This window comes from Emydura macquarii, unplaced genomic scaffold (genome assembly GCF_026122565.2).
Source record: "Emydura macquarii macquarii isolate MOO-44397 ecotype Brisbane River unplaced genomic scaffold, CSIRO-AGI_Emac_v2 contig_306, whole genome shotgun sequence".
In the NCBI taxonomy this organism is placed as follows: domain Eukaryota; kingdom Metazoa; phylum Chordata; order Testudines; family Chelidae; genus Emydura; species Emydura macquarii.
In genome coordinates, this window is record NW_027130443.1 from 13,169,281 (window position 1) to 13,185,949 (window position 16,669).

A 16,669-nucleotide genomic window follows, 5' to 3' on the forward strand; every position below is an offset into this window, starting at 1 on the left:
TCAGTGCCATCTTACTTGCCAAGAAATACATTTTTTGTGGGTTTTTTTTTTTTTTTTTTTTTTGCATCCACTGCTCAGATATGCAGCCTATGCTGCCTTGTCTGTAGCTTTATTAGCAATATATATACGAGGCAGTCCTCTTAACCCCAAAAGGTGAGTATCAGTTAGTTGACTAGCCGTTTCCTCTGAAGATCTGAGTTCAAATCCTGTATTAAGTTACAAGTGTAAAGAATCTGCCCTCCAGCTGAAACTGCACAACCAGTGCCTATTTGTTTTATCTCTGTTTGGTAGACAACAAGGGTTGGAGCAATGCATAGAGCAGCACTGGGGGGGGATTGAGGCCTGCTGGGGAAATTTGCCCAACACCAGTTCCATCAGTCCCTCACTTTCCTGAACTCTAAATTTACACACAACTTTCAGCAAAACAAGGGGCCCACAGATCTTTTCTCTGGAGGTGAGTGACGGAGAACAAGGCCTTCAACCCTCAGTTGTTAAAGGCCAGTGAATTTTTATTGGACTATGAAACACCTCTGCACTGCAACACTCCTCTGCTCAGGCTGTAAACAAACTCACACCCATCTGCCCCCTAGCTTTTTATCACAGACTAATCAGAAACAGGGGCCATGTCACAGGTTTTTGTGGGGGAAAATACAGCCCCATGGTATTCTTTCAAAGCATCTCAGAAACTAAGATTGTTTCCCCTATGTTTATTTGCCCCTTTCTCCCCTGCCCTGATACCAAAATCTTGCCATCTAGTATGTGATTCACTTTTCTGTTAACCTTTTAATGATGTAGAGTTAATGGCTTGGCTTTCAATAAAAAATAAAAACAAACTGGTCAATTTGATATGAGTTCATCCCAGGAAAATTAAAATGTATGAGCACCTTGGAACCAGGCAGTCAGGCTTGCAGCTAAGAAATATGTGATCCATTCCTGGCAGTGATCTATGCCAGTGTGACAGGTGCACTTATTACAGCTTGCACACTGGGGCATTGCAGCTGATCTGGCTAATCAGTACATGGGCAATAACTATGAAACATTGGGTAATAAAGGTAGGACATTCTGGGAGGACCACTGGTAAGGCTGAGCTTCTCCCAAAACTATTAAGGCTGCTCTGACATTCAGGTTTTCCTGGGAAGTTAAGGGACGAATCTGTTTAGTTTATGAGCCTCACCGTGTGGCGTGCACTGCTCTGTTCTTGCATTTTTTCTCCACATTTGGCCATGAATGAAACAAAGCAGAAGTTTGTAACAATGTTTCCATGCTTATGAAAGCCCAAAAGCACCAGAGGGAGCGGAGCTGGTTGCTTGAGCCAACTGGGCTTCGTAAAGTTAACTTACAACATTGAGTTTCAGTGATTTTACCCAGGTGGGCTGAAGGCCCCCTCCCGTAGCTCTGGGGATAGCAGCTGTAGACAAGGGCACATTATCAAAATCCACTGTTCACTTCAAATATAGGTGTAATAATATGTTGAGAATCCCTCTTAGCCCAGCCAGTAACGATGTTTACCATCAAGGCAGCGCATACTGGTGCTTCTGCAGGTCTCATGTTTTAAACAGCTGGTGAAATATCTAAAGCTAATCAAAGGCTGCCAAGTGTTTTCTCTTGAAAAGTGGGTATGCCCTGCTTTTCCCATCCATTCTTCTGTTGGCAAATGTTCTTTATTCCTCTTTTTCAGCAAACACCAATATGGCAATGGCCTTGTTTCTCTGAAGCACCCTGTACGTTGACCATAGGCTTTGTTCCTCTGTGTGGGCATCTCTCACTGACTCAACTTGTATTTTATTTATTTCAATTTAAATAATTAAAGTCACCGAATGCACTGTTAACACCACATCTGTATCTGAGCAGCGTTAAATGATCCGTTCAACAGGGGAGCTCAGCATGGCCCCTACACAAACATCTTTCTGTCCCTTTATCATTGAGGAAGCATGTCCTCAACCTTCTCCCCTAACCCAACCAAATAGCTGTCTTGTGCAGTATGCCCAGGAGGTCTCTTTCTAGTCAAAGGAGAGCAAGTTCCAAAGTCTTTTTATTTTCCAATGGACTATTAGATTGCAGGAAAAGATTCCTTATTTTAGTGTAGTAGTCATTCTAAAGTGTGCTTAACTTTGGAGGCTAAGGTATTTGCTGTATTGTCCAGTACTTGCAGGAGTAGCCAGTCACAGGCAGGATGGAGGCCCCATGGTGCTGGACAGACAGTGTCTTCCCTGAAGAGTTTACAATCTGAATAAAAGTCACAAGGATTGTAAAGTTATGCACTTTAACCAGTGGATGGCCGTGGGGAGTCTAGACCTTTCCCTCTGTAGGTCACTGGTTCAAATCCAACTCAGGACACAGAGTTCATCCCCCAGCATTTCTGTGGCTTTGGTGAAGTGAGTTGGGTCCTATTCTGTTTTGCATCACAAAACCACACCCCAAAAACCACTGCCCCAATTGACATATCCACGGGCAGGCCCAGCCCTGTCTCTGAGCCATGGAGCTCAAACTCCTGTCTCAATCCCTGAAGGGAATCAGTGTGTGTGTGTGCAACTGCCTGTACTTTGAATTGTTGCTTAATACAATGAATTCTCATCTCAGGGCATATTCAGAGTAACCACTTCTGCTGCTGCATAGTGAAGCGATGAAATAGCATAGGGCAAAGTGCACAGCCACTAACTCATCAATGGACTCTGAGTCGTGATGGAGCAAAGGAATGACACAATGGCTCAGCTGGAAAGCTTTTGGGAGCAAGGTGAAAGGTCATCTGACAGTTTTGTTTTTGTGAATGTCTGACAACCAACGCTTCATTTCTTGGAATGTTTCTGGCACGTACTAAGTGCTACCAGTCAGCCAGGTCCCTCCCACAACAAACGGCATTGACTCTAAAGCTCTGAAAAGATAGGTTAAAAGGAGAAGTCACAATAGCGCTGGAAACTCAGCCTGACTCAAGCAAGACCTTGAAATACCCGCTCTACTTCTGCTGATTTAAATTCTCTCAAAGACACGTGAAAAGTGTTGGTTTTCATGGGCTTTTTATTCTCTCTCTTTAAAAATCTGAAGATATTTTTTTCTCTTGAGCTGTTTGAATGCTTCAGGTTTCCAGGATGACTGGGGGGAATATGGTTCAGCCACCAACCTTTCAAAACACCTTGTGGAGTGCATTTTATTCTTCCATAACAGCATTTACATGTGAATCTAAAGGAGACTATTGTGACCCCTTTGTATATAAACTTAGTTAAAAAGTCTATGGAGTGGGGCTAGTCAGCAAAAGGAAGGAGGTCCCTGTGTGACCTTAAGCAAGAATCTAAGCCTCCTTTCCCCATCTGTACAATGGAGCTGTTACTTGCTATGAGGATGCATTCATTAACGTTTGTGAGGAGCTCAGCTACTGCCATGCTACGGAGTTAGATATAGATAAGACCCAAGACTAATGAGATTAAATTAAGCAAAACAGCATATTGGCGGAAAAACTTCCTAAATCTGTTTAGACTGTGGAAGAGCTTCCCAGGGACAGAAGCAGAGACTCCAGCTCTGGATACTTAGAGAGAAGATGTGCCGTAAGGAACAATCCCACAAGGCCGTGGCAAAGTGACTCTGTGACCTACTGAAACAAGTCGTTCTGTCTCCCTAACAGCGGGTGTTGACCTCTGGGCTTTGTCTATCTTTTACTTTGGGTGGAAGAGGGTTATGTTCTTGAACCAAAGCGACATTATTTCATTCACAGTCAGCAAGAAGCCCGGGCTGCATCGTATGCTGTCAGTAAAGTACTGACCGAACAGTTACAGAGGAATGGAGTGTGATCAGACTACCGCCCTCAGCGCTGGTATGTCAAGGGTGAAGAGATGCAATATTCTTGGCTGTCACTTCCACGGGAGAGAGATTTTAGGGAGCAGAAAGGATACCCACTGCTTCTTTTTAAGAACCTAGAGGCACTTGTGGCATAAACCCAGTGAAATCAGAGCGGGAGTAACTCAAGGGGCCAGAGAGAGCAGGACTGTCTGATGTTCAGCCTCATGATTATGAAATGGGGAAGAATGGCCAGCCTGGATCAAACTCATGGGCCATGGAGTGCAGTGTCCACTCTCTACAAAGGATGGTGCAAGAAGCCCCACCGAGGGGCAGATGTGGGGTCATTTCCGCCCATAAATGTATCCTCCTGATTCCTGATAAAAACTGGCTTAAATCCTAACAAATGAGGTTTCATCTCCCTCCCTAAGCTGACTTCATTAGCGCTGACTACCAGTAGCCCGGCTTATTCTTGTTATCAGGTAAATGTCCAATCAATCCCTCGTCCCATTTTGCTAAGTTCTCTCTCTTGATATCCTCCTTTTGCGATGAGTTCCACAGGTCGTGCCAGGGCTGGGGCAATGGGAGCTGACTGGGCTTGCCACAGGTCACCAAAGGAGCCAGTGCAGAGTGGGGGACAGAACCCAGGAGTCCCAGCGCCTGGCTCTAAGGGGGGGGGGGAGTGGGGGGAGCCTCCCAGTCTTGAGCCTGTTGATTTTTAAAAACTTCCTTTGCAGGGACTGGCTAGTAGCGGAGCGGAACGAAACCTGCAGGCGGGCCAGGGGTGGGTGAGGTCCGGGTCCGCCTCTTCCAGAGCAGCTCCACCCTGGCCGGCGGGAGCGCGCCGTGTTGACGCGGCTGGTTGGGTTTACACGAGCGAGTCCGCCCGTCGCCCCGGGGGACAAAAGTCTGCGACCTTTGAATGGAGGCTGGGCGAGCCCTGGCGCTCGCTCCGCCCGGGGTCCGGGCACGGCGGGCTGGGCTGCAGTCGGGCACTGACTGGCCGGGGCGCTCCGCTGCGCCGGGCACCTGGGGCCGCTTCCTTCGGGAGCAGGGGCGCTAGAGCCGCCCTGGGCCGGGCCCCTTCGCCATGCAGCCGCCGGCAGTCCCGGGAGCCATCGGCCTGTCCCTCGCAGCCTTCCCCGTCTCCTATGCGCTCAACAGCGTGTCCGCCTTGGCGCAGTGAGTACCCGGCCGGCCCAGCTCTTAGCCCGGGGGGGCCCCTGCACGGGCGCCGGGGGGCCGAGCCTCCAGGGGGGCCCCCTACACGGGCGCCGGGGGAGCTGAGCCTCCAGGACTTGCAGGGTCGCACCCGGTCCGGCCCGAGGGGCCCCGATTCATTTCCTGGCGCCGGGCACTCGCTGGGGGGACGCGGGGGTGTCTTTGCCGCACCCTGGCGCTGGGAATCTGACAGCCAAGCAGGAAAGTTTCCCTCTTCTCCTTAAAAGCCGCTTTCCCTGTGGAGTGGCGGCTGCCTGGCAGGTGCCCATCCCTGTGTCCCCTCCAGGCGTGGGTGCCCTGCCCTGCCCTAGGACAGATTGACACCCCCCCCCCCCCCAAGGATGGGGAAAGGGACCAACGAAGAGGGGGGATGTGGGGGCAGTTCTCTGTCCCCTGTGATGCAGGAGGTCAGAGCAGGTGATGGCCGTGCTCCCGTCTGGCCTAGGGGACCCAAGTCCTGTCGCTCCGATTTGCCTCCTGTAATTAGGATGGAGTCGGCCAAAATAACGCCTATGAAGAACTGCCTTTAGTGTTCGTATTCCCCTAGCGCCCAGCCCCGGTCAGGGCCCCGCCGTGCTGGGCGCTGCACAGACGCCCAAAGAGACAGCCCGCCGTAAAGACAAACCAGCCCCAGGGGGCGAGAAAGGCAGGGTCGCTGCCCGGAACGTAGGTGGGGAATTAACGGGTGTTTGTCTGTGGCGATGGTGAGCTCTTCGCCTCTGGCTGGCCTAGTCTGTCTGTGCAGCACCTGGCACAGCGGGGCCCTGATCTCACGTGGGGCCTCTGGGACGGGTGGTGTAATTCCTGTTCATAAGGCCGTTGTGGGGAGCATCAGACAGCGCTTGGTCAAATCTGACGTATCACCGGTATACTGGGGGTGACAAGACCAGGCACGCACCATTTTCAGCCTCTTGCAATAACAGAGCATGGCTGCGTGAGATAGGCACCGCTCACACACCGGGTTTTAAGCCTGCACTCCACTCCACTCCCCCTGTACGCGCGGGGGCAAGGAGGGGCTTTGCTCTGCTTAAGGGAGGCTGTTCTCTGCTGTCGTGCAGCCTGTGCCCTGCAGATGAGCTCTCCGTCTGCTGGCCGATACTTTGGGAGTGTGAGCTGTTAACGCTGCCTGCTGAATGCCTTTCCACGGGCAGAATCAGTGATGGCTTTACCTTTTTTTTTTTTTTGCATCAGGGTTAAAGTCTTTAGTGGCAAATGCCTTAATATTTTCAGCTTTATCGCTCACAAAGCAAAAGTCTCTGCTAGTCCTGTAGCTCTTATAACTAATGGAATTGCTTCTTGGAAGAGGAGAAGAGAGCTCAGGATAGATTTCCCTCCAACTTACTCTCTCTCTCTCTCTCAGCACAAATTTGCAATATCTGTCCCCTCATTATAGATTTGCTTTCTAATCGGTTTACATGGTCTCTGATAATAGCGCCTCCGCTACGGGCCATCCATATTCATATGTGCTGGCAGCGCCGCTCCACAGAAAGGAGATGGAAATCGTAATGTTTCCAACGAAAGTGACATTTCAGAATAAAACCCAGCATGTGGTGCCTGCCTGGATGGATGCCTTGGCATTTTGCCCATTGTTACAAAGGCCTGGGCGGTTGGGAGACGGAGAAATGGAGTCGGGGCCCCTCTCTTTGTACTTCTGCAGGAGACTTCTTGAAGCAGCTCTAGCTGTGATGCAGGTCCTGGATTTCAGGAGGAGAAAGTGCCTGTCGTTTCCCTCCATGCTCAGTGGTGTCAGATTGGGACAAGTCATTTCCCTTCGTTGTACCTCAGTTTCCCCTCCCACCCTTTGTCCTGTCTATTTAGACTATAGGCTCTGTGGGGCAGGAACTGTCCCTCGTGTGTCTGTGCAGCACCTAGCACAATAGGGCCCTGATCTTTACCAGGGCTTCTAGGTGTTACCATCATACAAATAATAATAGACCTGGACCCTGCTGTTCTGGCTCCCCTGCTCCTGCTCCCCCGGTGCCACCCTTCATCTCCCGAGCTATGGAGTCGCCTTATGTTTGTCACAAAGCACCTTTTCGTGGATCAGCGCTCGGCCCTGTTCCCGCGGGAGCAAAGGGGGGACCTGGCTCGAAGATGAGCCAAGTTGGCTGGGTTGATGGAGGTCACAGCACTGTAAACCTCTGCTTGTTTGTAGCACTGTGTGTGTGTGTGTGTGTGTGGGGGGGGGGGGGTTTCCTGCACCCAGGGTCCTCTCTAACGCCACAAAGTCAGCAGACAGGCAGGACTCCCTCTGACTGCAGGGGATCTTGGATCAGGCCCTTACTGAGCGTTGGAGCTCAATCTGCCCAGCTCTGCCCTGCCGCATGGATGCTGCCGTGTGCTCTGCTCAGCCCGAGGGCTGGGCCTGCCCCAGCATGGAGCCTGGCTGTACTTTGAACCTTGCGGCTGGTGTTGGCAAAACCCTTCCTACCTCCCCCACCTGCCCTTCCAAACGCAAAACCCAGGAGGAGCTGCAGATCCAGCCTTTGCTCTGCTACGGCGTCTCCTCCCTTCCCTGCAGCCCAGGAGGCAGAGCCACACAGGATCCCAGCTGGGAGCTATCCCCGTGGGGTTTGCCCAAGGGATCCCAGCCGGACAGTTGTCCTTTATGGAGGGGGGAGGGATGCAGCATGAGGTCCAGGCGCCACTGCAGCCCCGAGAGGTTAGGCCGGTTCATGGCATGACCATTGCTGCCTCTGGTTTAAAATACTGACGGTTCAAATCCAGCTGCGGTTTAAATATCCCTGCTGACGCTCCAGCCGTTCGGGATCAACGCCTCCGCTGGTGTCAAACAGCCTCACTGCACTGAAGTCGCTTACACCAGCAGGTCCCTCAGACCTACTGTAAAGGGCTGTGGTGGGGAAAGGGGGCCACTGGGGCTAAGATTTTCAAATCCGTCTGATCTCAGCACCTTAAAGGGGCCAGCTTCTCAGACAGTGCTGGGCCCCCTCCTTCTGAAACACCGGCCCCGTTAAGATGTCTCAAGCTGGGTGCCCAAAATCACTGGGCAGATCTTAGCCTGTGCCCGCAGGTGCCTCCCCAAAGCGCCATCTGCTAAGGGCACAGGGCCTGTTTGTCCCCATGGCCAGGGAGCGGGAGGGAGCGCGGTGGTCAGATTCTGCCGACTGTCCCTGGTACAAATCTAGAGTAACCCCTCTGAATTCAGCAGGGGGGAGTGAGATCAGGACCCAGCCTGTGGCCTCTTACCCACTCTGCCAATAGGCCCATGGGGGGCTGGCGGGAACTGAAGCACGGGGCGAAAGCCTGGCCCCGTTGAACTCAATGGCAAACTCCCCGTGCCTCCACCCCAAGTCTTCAGCCGCCCCTGCGGATGGGCTCCATGGGGCAAAGGGGTTTGTCGTGCGCTCAGCAGCCCCTTGCGTGCGTCTGACCTGTCCCTTGTCCGCTTGTGTTGCAGCCCAGTGGCTGTCACGGTGACGGGGGTGCTGGTGCTCCTGGCTCTGTTCTCCATGGTGTATCTCCAGGGTGGCGAGAGCCAGTCGCGGGATCCCCTCTTCTACGGTGAGTCTCGGGGCCCTGGCTAGAGAGCACCCGCCGTCTCCCCTTGTTTCCCTTCCTTGGGTAAGAGAGGCAGCACGTCTGTGTGACTGGGGGAGCCCTGAGTCTTTGTGGGCGGCAGGCGGCAGTAGCTGGCAGAGCGGGAGAGGTTTAAGGGCACTGGAGGAGCGTCGGACCAGGTGCCCGTGGGTCTGGATGGCAGCGGAGAGCCCACGCCAGGCTCAGATCCAGCCCTGGCTGGCAGCGACTGGAGGCTGCTCCTGTCTGACGGCCGTCGGGCGGCCTTTGTGGGGTGAGCCTGGCGGGGGCACAGTCCAGTTCCCAGGTGAAAGGTGCTGGCGTGGCTAAAACACATCAGTTAGCACACGCTGGCCCCGCAGTGACCGGCTAGGGCTGGGACACCCGCGAGAGGCAGGAGGGGCGCCACAGCAAGGCGGTGAGGTTGGACGGTGTCTCCGTTGCCAAAGCGGCCATCGGTGAGCCAGCCTCCCACCAAAGGGCATCCAGGGCGTTTCCATGGCGGAGCCCCACCCGCACCAGAGCCAGGATTTGAGCGCCCAGGGCAGGATGGAACCAGCCAGAGACGCCAGGTGACCCCTGTTACGGTCTAGGGGGCGGAGAATTCCCCAGCTGACAGGTGAAGCAGGGATTTGTAGCTGTCTTTGCGGGTCCCCTCTGAGTGGGGGAGAAGCCTGTGTGTTTGGGGGGCCTAGGACAGCCAGGCAGGCAGGTGGCTGGGGCCCCCCCTTGCAGAGACGAACCCGCCTCCATCTCTCTCTGCCTGCAGTGTTCACCGTGTTCTCCTTCACCTCCGTCATTGACATGATCATCTCTCTGGAGGAGGATGGCCACATCAGCGGCTTCATGGAGTTCTACATGAAGGAGGTACCGCCCTGGGTGCTGGATTGCCGGTGGGACGCCCGCCTGCAACGCTAGAACTCCACGCCGCCCTGTCCAGGTCGCCTGGCATCCCATCCCCCGATTCCTAACCTGTCACCTTCCAAATGCCGTGTGCCTGATTCCCTGCTGCCCTACGCCTGGGGCGGGCACTTCCTCTGGTGCAAAGAAGGCCTCGAGTGCTCCCAAACCACGCTGCTCTCCTGGGCACAGGTCTAAGCAACCACGCAAGCTGCAGCACGGTGGAGAATCTGACCCCCTGCCCCCACTCCCCGTTCCTTTAAACCCGCTGTTGCTTCAGCTCCGTGCATGTGTTAAACACAGGCGCAGTTCCATCTCCTAGTCATCCGTGGCTCCCCATGCCCGGCAGGGAGCGTTGAGGCACAGGGCAGGGCAGCCAGAGGGGGGCAGGCACCTGTGGGCAGTGGGCCGAGCGGGTCCATCTCTGGAGCCTGTCGTGCTCAGCTGGGGAGGTGACTCGCTGCCTTTCTGGTTGGCAGGGAGAGCCGTACCTACGCACCGCGTACGGCATCATGATCTGTTACTGGGACGGCTCCGTGCACTACCTGCTCTACCTTGCCATGATCGCAGCCATAGCACAGAGGTAAGGGGGGGCTGGGGCAGCAGCAGACGGAGGGGTGTGGGGTCTCCTGTTCGTTCCTTGGGCATCTCAGCTGCCGGTATTAAATGGCTGCTTTCAAGAGGTGGGTGGAGGAGAAGGGGGGCTGCTTTTTGCTGGCAGAGGGGCCAACAGGCAGCACTAGGGGAACCAGAGTCCGCTTTCCAGTAGGTATTTGGCAAGGGGTAACAGCTGGGATTGGAAGCGGCAGGAATCTCCTGTTCTAGGGGCCCTTCCAGCCGGGCCCTGCAGCTTCCGGGCACGGAGAGCCAGGCTGAGTAACCGACACGAATTCCAGCCCTCCTGGCATTGGCATGATGCCGGCGGGGAGCTACGGTCGGCACGGGACAGCAGCCCAGCTCTGCCCAGGTGGGCGAGGGAGTCTCCGGGCATGGAAGTGCCCTGCCCAGCTGGTGGCTGCCCAGCGAGCGATGCTCAGCACCGTGAGCCAGCGTGGGCAGGAATCTCCCGAGCAGTGAGGCTGGTGGGGTGCAGCTGCCGGGGCTCTCGGGGTGCTGGGAGGCCAGGCGGGGTATCAGTCCCCTCCCGGAGCTGGGATGCTGCTAGGGAGGAGCGGCTGCTCGAGGGGAGGCTGGTCCGTGGTGGTCTGAACCCACGTGCCGTGAGCGTGGCGGGGCTGAGCCAACCTGGCCACTAACCCGGGAGAGCGGGCGAGGGGACGAATCCTGCGAACGCAGCCGGAGTTGGGTGATGGGGTGAGTTGGGGGGGGCTGCTCTGAGCCCCCAGAGGCTGTTTAATTCCCACTGTCTCCCCAGGAAGAGCTACAGGAACCTGGGTCTCTACTGGCTAGGTTCCTTGATGATGAGCATTGTCGTCTTCCTGCCTGGGAACCTGCTAGGTAGGGGGCTGCCTGCCCGTGACCAGCCCCGGGGAGCTGCTCTGAGATCTGGTCTCGTGGGGTCTGTGTCCTTCCCGCACTGCCTGTGCTCGCCTCTGCCTCTGCAGGGGCACACCCCAGAGCTGCGGGTTCGAGTCCAGTTTGCGTCCCTAAAACCGGCGCTGACTGGCCCCTTTGTTGGCTGAGATGCCGGGGCGTGCGTGGGTCAGGAGCCCTCTTCTCCCAGCCACGGGGCTGGGATGTTGCAAGTGGGGGTGTGGGAGCCGTGGAACGTAGCCACGCGCGCTCCACGGGGTTAACCAAAGGCACCGGTCTCTTGGGCTGGTCCTGCTCCATGCGCGACCCGGGACTCCTCTCTCCTAGGGAAGTATGGCTCTGAGATCCGCCCCGCCTTCCTGCTCAACGTCCCATACCTCCTGATCCCAGTCTGGGCTGGCGTGAGACTCTTCAGGCAGCCCAAGTCCCTTCCCTGCTGCACTGCCGACAAGGTACGTGGGCTGGCTGGGCGGGCGGGCATGCAGGGGTTGGTGATTGGGCCGGTGCAGAGCCGACACCTTCCATTGGGTCTGGGACCTTGGGATCGTTGCAGGGCCTTCTCGCAAGGCTTGGGGTGCTGTTCCTGGCGTGGGGTATGTGCTCTCCAGCACCGGCCTCCATCCGGGCTCAGGACTCGGCTCGGGTTCACACTGCTGATTGGTTTTCCCCAGATTCCAGCCCTTTATTTTACACCCTTGTTAAGGGAGGGGGAAAAAAACCCAAAAAACAAACCCGTTCTGGAGGCTGGGTGAGCAAATCCGGCAGGGATTGCCCCTGTCCCCGTTCCCTCCCCCATGCCCAGCTGACGCCCTTTTGCCGGGCTGGGGGGATGGCGACAGGCAGCGGCTCTGGGGGCGGGCGCCAGACGCTACCTGCGTCTGCACCTGTCTGCCTGCACTGCTGCCCCCTGCTGGTTGGTCTGCGCCTCGCCCGCTCGGGCAGGGCCGCGCCCTTTGCCAGCTGAGCCCAGGTGCCGCTTTGGCAGAGTCCGGCCCGTGGGCGCCTTCTCTTGCCACGTGGCTTAGCCTCCTCCAGGCCTAGAGACCTCAGCCGAGATCAGGGCCCCCGTTGGGCCGGGCCCTGCACAGTGAGAGGCAGGCCCTGAGGAGACAGGACAGGCCCGGCTCCACACAGCAGGCCGCTAAACAGAGCCCGGGTCTCCTGGCTCCCATGCGGGTTCGCTCTGCTCCTGGAGCTGCAGGTGTGAGTCCGTTGCAGCGTGGATGCGGGAGGGGCACTGAGTGTCTGATCCCCCTCCCTAGGGACGGCTGCAAGTCCTTAGCCCGCTGGGCTCGGGGAGGGGCGAAATCCTGCCTTTTTTTCTTTGAAATGACTTTAATTTGTAAAAAAAGTTTTTTGCATCTGAATGGGGGGGTGGATCCAGTGCCTTGAATGCAGCCCATCCCCCCTCGCTTCCCCCGGCGCTAGGCCTCTCCTGGAAATCCCAACAACCGGCGCAGACCCGCCACCACGTGCTGCCTGTTTAGAAGCAGAACGTGCCGAGGCTGGGAATGGATCGGGCCCTTCCAAGGGAGGAGACCTGCCTGCCCTGAGCCAGAGGCCCCTGGATCAAGGTCTCTGCCCAGCGGGGGGGAGGCAGAGAGAACTGGCTTTTTGAATGGTGCCCTTTAAAGTTTCCCACGTAAGGGCCCTGCGTCCCAGGCCCTGCCACCCACGGCGGCTGCTTGTGTTCAGGTTGCGCTGGAGCAGCAGAGGAGTCTGTATCAGCGGCCCCTGGACCTGGGCTTGGTGCTGTTCTTGGTCGTGGCTGCAGTGTTCACGTTCTTCAGAGGGCTGGTAAGGGATGGCCAGGCGTAACTCAGCCGGGGGGTCGGGGGCTGGTGCAGGGGTGGGTGGGCGAGGTTCTGGGGCCTGCCACGTGCAGGAGGTCAGACTAGACGATCATGATGGTCCCTTCAGTGGGGTTTGGGGCAGGGACAGGCCGGCTCTGCCATGCACTCTGCTCATGTCTCCGGGGGGCAGCCGGGCGTGGGGACCGTGGAGGGGAGGTGTCTGTGAGCTGTCGGAGCCGGCTGTCCCATGCACTCTGTGCCTCCAGGGGCAGCTGGGTATGGGGTCGGGGGGGGGGGGGGGTTGGGTTTCAGAGCTGGCTTCCCCATGCACTCTGCTTGTATCTGCAGGTGGTGCTAGACTGTCCGTCCGACTCCTGCTTCAACTACATTTACCAGTACGAGCCATACCTGCGCGACCCTGTTGCCTACCCCAAAGTGCAGGTGCGTGTGCAGCCTGCTGGGATCCAGCTGCTCTTGGTGCAGGTCCTTGGAGGCTGGTGGCTGCTTCGGGAGCTTTTTGGTGAAGAAATGGGGGTGCCGCTATAGCCCCGATGCGCTGGGTGTGTCCCCAGGAAATGCACTGCGGGACCAGCTTCCCCCGCGCCGTGCCCCCTGGGAGCCTGCCCCCCATACTGGAGAGTGGGATGTTCCATCCGAATCAGCAAAGGGGCGGGTGGGGCTTGGGATGGGCTGGTGGCTGGACCCCCGTGCACTAAGACGCTGGGCTGAGACCCACTGACTTGGGGCAGGTCGAGTTGCTGCCAGTGGTCCAAAGGCGAAAGGCTTTTCAGTCCCACGGGGGGTGGAGCGGAGCTTGGCGCCGGGCCTAGTGCGGGTGGGGATTGCCAGAGCTCCGGGACCTGCAGAGCAGGGAGTGTCTGTCCATCATGCCGCCCTGTGCTGGGCGTGCGATTCGTGCGGGCAGCGTGGCTGTTGGGAGGGTGCCTAGAGGGCTGTGTGGTGCCAGGCGCTGCACAGACACAGTGAGGAATAGGCCCTGCCCCAGAGAGCACCCAGCGGCACAGACAAAGGGTGGGAGAACGTGGGATCTGGAGCCCCATCTTCCAGACAGGGAGTTCAGGCCCGGAGAGGCTAAGGGGGAAACTTTATAAAGGCCCTTCCGGGATGTCGGCGTGTATAGACGTGTGCAGCTAAACCCCACAGGGGCGGGTGCTGCTTATTCATTTATTTGAACTGCCTGGGATTTTTGGGGGCTGCTGCAGGTGACTCTGGGGGTCTGACCCCAGTTCCCCACAGGGCATTCCCCCAAGCGCAGGGCAGTGCCAGATCCAGGGTTCTGGTCCAGGCCCACCTCTGTTCTTGGGTTCGCTCCCTCATTTCTCCCAGCCCCTGCCCTGTGGTCATGGTTTGCCCCGGCAGCATCCTGCTCAGGCCTGCGCTGACCTCTCTCCGCTTGCTCCCAGATGCTGGTCTACATGTTCTACGTCCTCCCGTTCTTCTGCCTTTGCATTTACGGGCTCCTGCAGCCTGGCTGCACGTGGCTGCCCGACTGGGCCCTGGTGTTCGCTGGAGCCGTAGCGCAGGTAATGGGGGACCCGGGCTGGGATTTCGGTGGGAGAGTAGCAGACACTGTGCCTGTTGTTAGTGGTACCGCAGTAGCACCTAGAGAGCGCAGATGAGATCTGGGCCCCGTTGTGCTGGTGCTTCACAGAAAGAAAGCCCCTGTCCTCAAGAACTCACAGTCTAGAGAGAGGTGGGCAGGGGTGGGGGGTGACTGGGCCAAGGTCACCCAGCAGGTCTGTGTCAGAGCCGGGATAGAACCCAGGAGGGTCTAGGTTTCAGGCCACGGTCCCAGCATCCTTTATACACCTTCTCTAGGCTGGCGCTGGTCTCTGAACTGCAGACATCAGCTGCCACTCCACCGAGCTGCTAGCTATCCGCGCGCCAGGGTTCAGCAAGAGCAATGCACCGAGCTGCCTCTGCAGGAGGGAGCCACGGGCAGTGCAGGGCCAATGCATCACAGGGCCAGCGCATCCAGGGGCCGGCGTGTCGCCAGGCCCGTGCCCCAGCACGAGGCTCCTGAACAAGCGTGTTCTGACCTCTCCCTCATCCCTGGGTTTGCATGCAGAGCAGTTTCTATGGCAACGAGCGGCGCCAGATGATTACTCTCCACTGATGTTAATGGCCGACATGGACGAGTTTCACAGGCGTAGACTGGGGCTAGCGCCCCATGGCGCTATGGGGAGGGCTGGGGGGGAATATGCAGCCTTGCCATCAGTATGGGCACAGCTGCCCCACCGTAGCCCCAGGGGCCGGCTACCCCAAGCCCCATGGCCCAACAGGGACCAGGGTCAGGTATGTCAGAGACAAACCCCCGGGTGCACCTGGCTGTGCACCATTATCTCCCCATGATAATTCCTTCCTGACCCCAGCTGCTGATGCACTCACATCCTGCAGCATGAGGACTGGGCTTACCCTGTTTAATCCTTAGCTTGTGGCCCTGCCACATCACAGGGTCTAGGCCTCTTGTGACGATTAGGCTGCGGGGGGGGGGGGAAGGGGAACTGGGGCCAGGCCTTCCAAGGAGATCAGCCCTCAGCAAATCCCCATTGGTCTGAGTGGAGAATCTGCCCCCAGTTTTCACGGTGGAGCAGCGTGAGAAGCCGGCTCCGTTGGGTGGGTGGGTTGCTGGAGCTGAGAGGGGAGCGTCCGGCCCTTGCTGTCGTGGGGATGTGAGTTCAGCTGGCGATTTCTCCCCGGTGCGATCGAATTGAAGGCACTTTCCCTCCGGCGGTCCCCTGTGAACAGGGGTGGGAGCCAGCGCTGCCTCCTTGCTGACCCTGGCCCTGACACGGCTGGCCGCCCCCTTAGACGAGTCTCCTCCTCTCTGTGGGTCTGGGGCCCCGGGTTCCCTTCCCGCTCACTGGGAGGGAGGGGCTGGCAGGGGGGCTCCCGGGGCAGCGCTCCCACCGTCCGGCCCTTCTTGTGCATTTCAGGCCCAGTTCTCCCACGTGGGCTCCTCGCTGCACCACCGCACCCCCTACCCCTACCGCACCCCGGAGGAGGTCTGGTGGGTCTTCCTTCTCACCAACATCCTCTACGCGCTGGGCCCCCACCTCCTCGCCTACCGCTGCCTCCGCAGCCCCGGCTTCTTCCAGCCCGCCGCTCCCCCCGGCCATCACGGGAAGAAGAAACATCAGTGAGGAGCTGCTACCTCGCCCCCTCCCGCCGGCTCCACTACCCGCAGCCGGGCTGGATGCGGACCTCTGTCCCTGCTGGGGCAGCAGCTGGGCCGGCTCCAGGGGACAAGCCATGGAGGGGAAGGGAGATCCCCGTGTGTGTGTGGGGAGGGGGGGGTCTCCATGCTGATTGATTTGGCTGGTGGGTCCCATGTGTGTGTGGGGGAGCGTTTCACTGCAGGTGTTTGGGGGCTTGGTACATGGCAGGGTCTTATTCCTGCTCTCGGGTGCTGGGCTCTTCTCCCGCCCTCCTCCCCATCCTTCATGGGGGTCTGGAGCCCTCAGTGGCATTCCTTACCCAACCAGAGGGGGCGCTCTGGAGTGAGGACGTGTCCCCCCCACCCCTCCCCAGCACTCCCAGCTCCAGAGCCCACAAGGGAGCAGGCAGGGGTGCTGAGTGATTGTCCTGCACCCCTGCCCCCCATCCTTTGCCTTGGAGTCCTTATGGATCCTTCTGCCCTCAGCAGTGCCGTGGGGCCCCCTGCAGCCGGTGTCTCCCTACGGGTGCTGCTTATGGTGTCATCTGGTTCCCAGTGGCCCTCTTCAGAGTCCTGTCGGTCGGGGGTGGAGGGGCGGAGATGACAAAAGGGGGCTTGTTCCTGAGCCATGCTGCAATGCTGAAAGGGGGGGCAGGCCAGAGACCCGCCCCAGCAAACTGTTTACAGAATAAAATCATTTTGTGGTGTGACTTTTTAACCCTGCTGTGGCTGGGTTGTTTTGGTGTTTTTCCGGGGGGTGGGTGGGTGTGTGAAAATA

General features: G+C 57.7%; 1 protein-coding gene across 2 annotated transcripts; it reads left to right on the forward strand.

Moving 5' to 3' along the window:
• The first annotated feature begins 4,514 nt into the window (after positions 1 to 4,514).
• TM6SF2 (transmembrane 6 superfamily member 2) lies at positions 4,515 to 16,595 on the forward strand. Of its 2 annotated transcripts, none has more exons than XM_067554889.1 (10): positions 4,515 to 4,552; positions 8,408 to 8,511; positions 9,296 to 9,393; positions 9,906 to 10,009; positions 10,802 to 10,884; positions 11,248 to 11,372; positions 12,616 to 12,717; positions 13,062 to 13,154; positions 14,138 to 14,257; positions 15,671 to 16,595. In XM_067554889.1, the coding sequence occupies exons 2-10, from the start codon at positions 8,460 to 8,462 to the stop codon at positions 15,875 to 15,877; spliced, it is 984 nt and encodes a 327-aa protein (XP_067410990.1). In that variant the 5' UTR covers positions 4,515 to 4,552; positions 8,408 to 8,459; the 3' UTR covers positions 15,878 to 16,595. The 2 variants fall into 2 exon arrangements, with proteins under 2 accessions (XP_067410990.1, XP_067410981.1); XM_067554880.1 differs by lacking the exon at positions 4,515 to 4,552 and adding an exon at positions 4,691 to 4,950.
• The last annotated feature ends 74 nt before the right edge of the window (positions 16,596 to 16,669 follow it).

Coding starts and splice junctions, on each gene's coding strand:
- TM6SF2 (XM_067554880.1), top strand. CDS start 4,859: ATGCAGCCGCCGGCAGTCCCGGGAGCCATCGGCCTGTCCCTCGCAGCC. Junction 4,951..8,407: donor AGCGTGTCCGCCTTGGCGCA/GTGAGTACCCGG, acceptor CTTGTGTTGCAG/CCCAGTGGCTGTCACGGTGA. Junction 9,394..9,905: donor TGGAGTTCTACATGAAGGAG/GTACCGCCCTGG, acceptor TCTGGTTGGCAG/GGAGAGCCGTACCTACGCAC.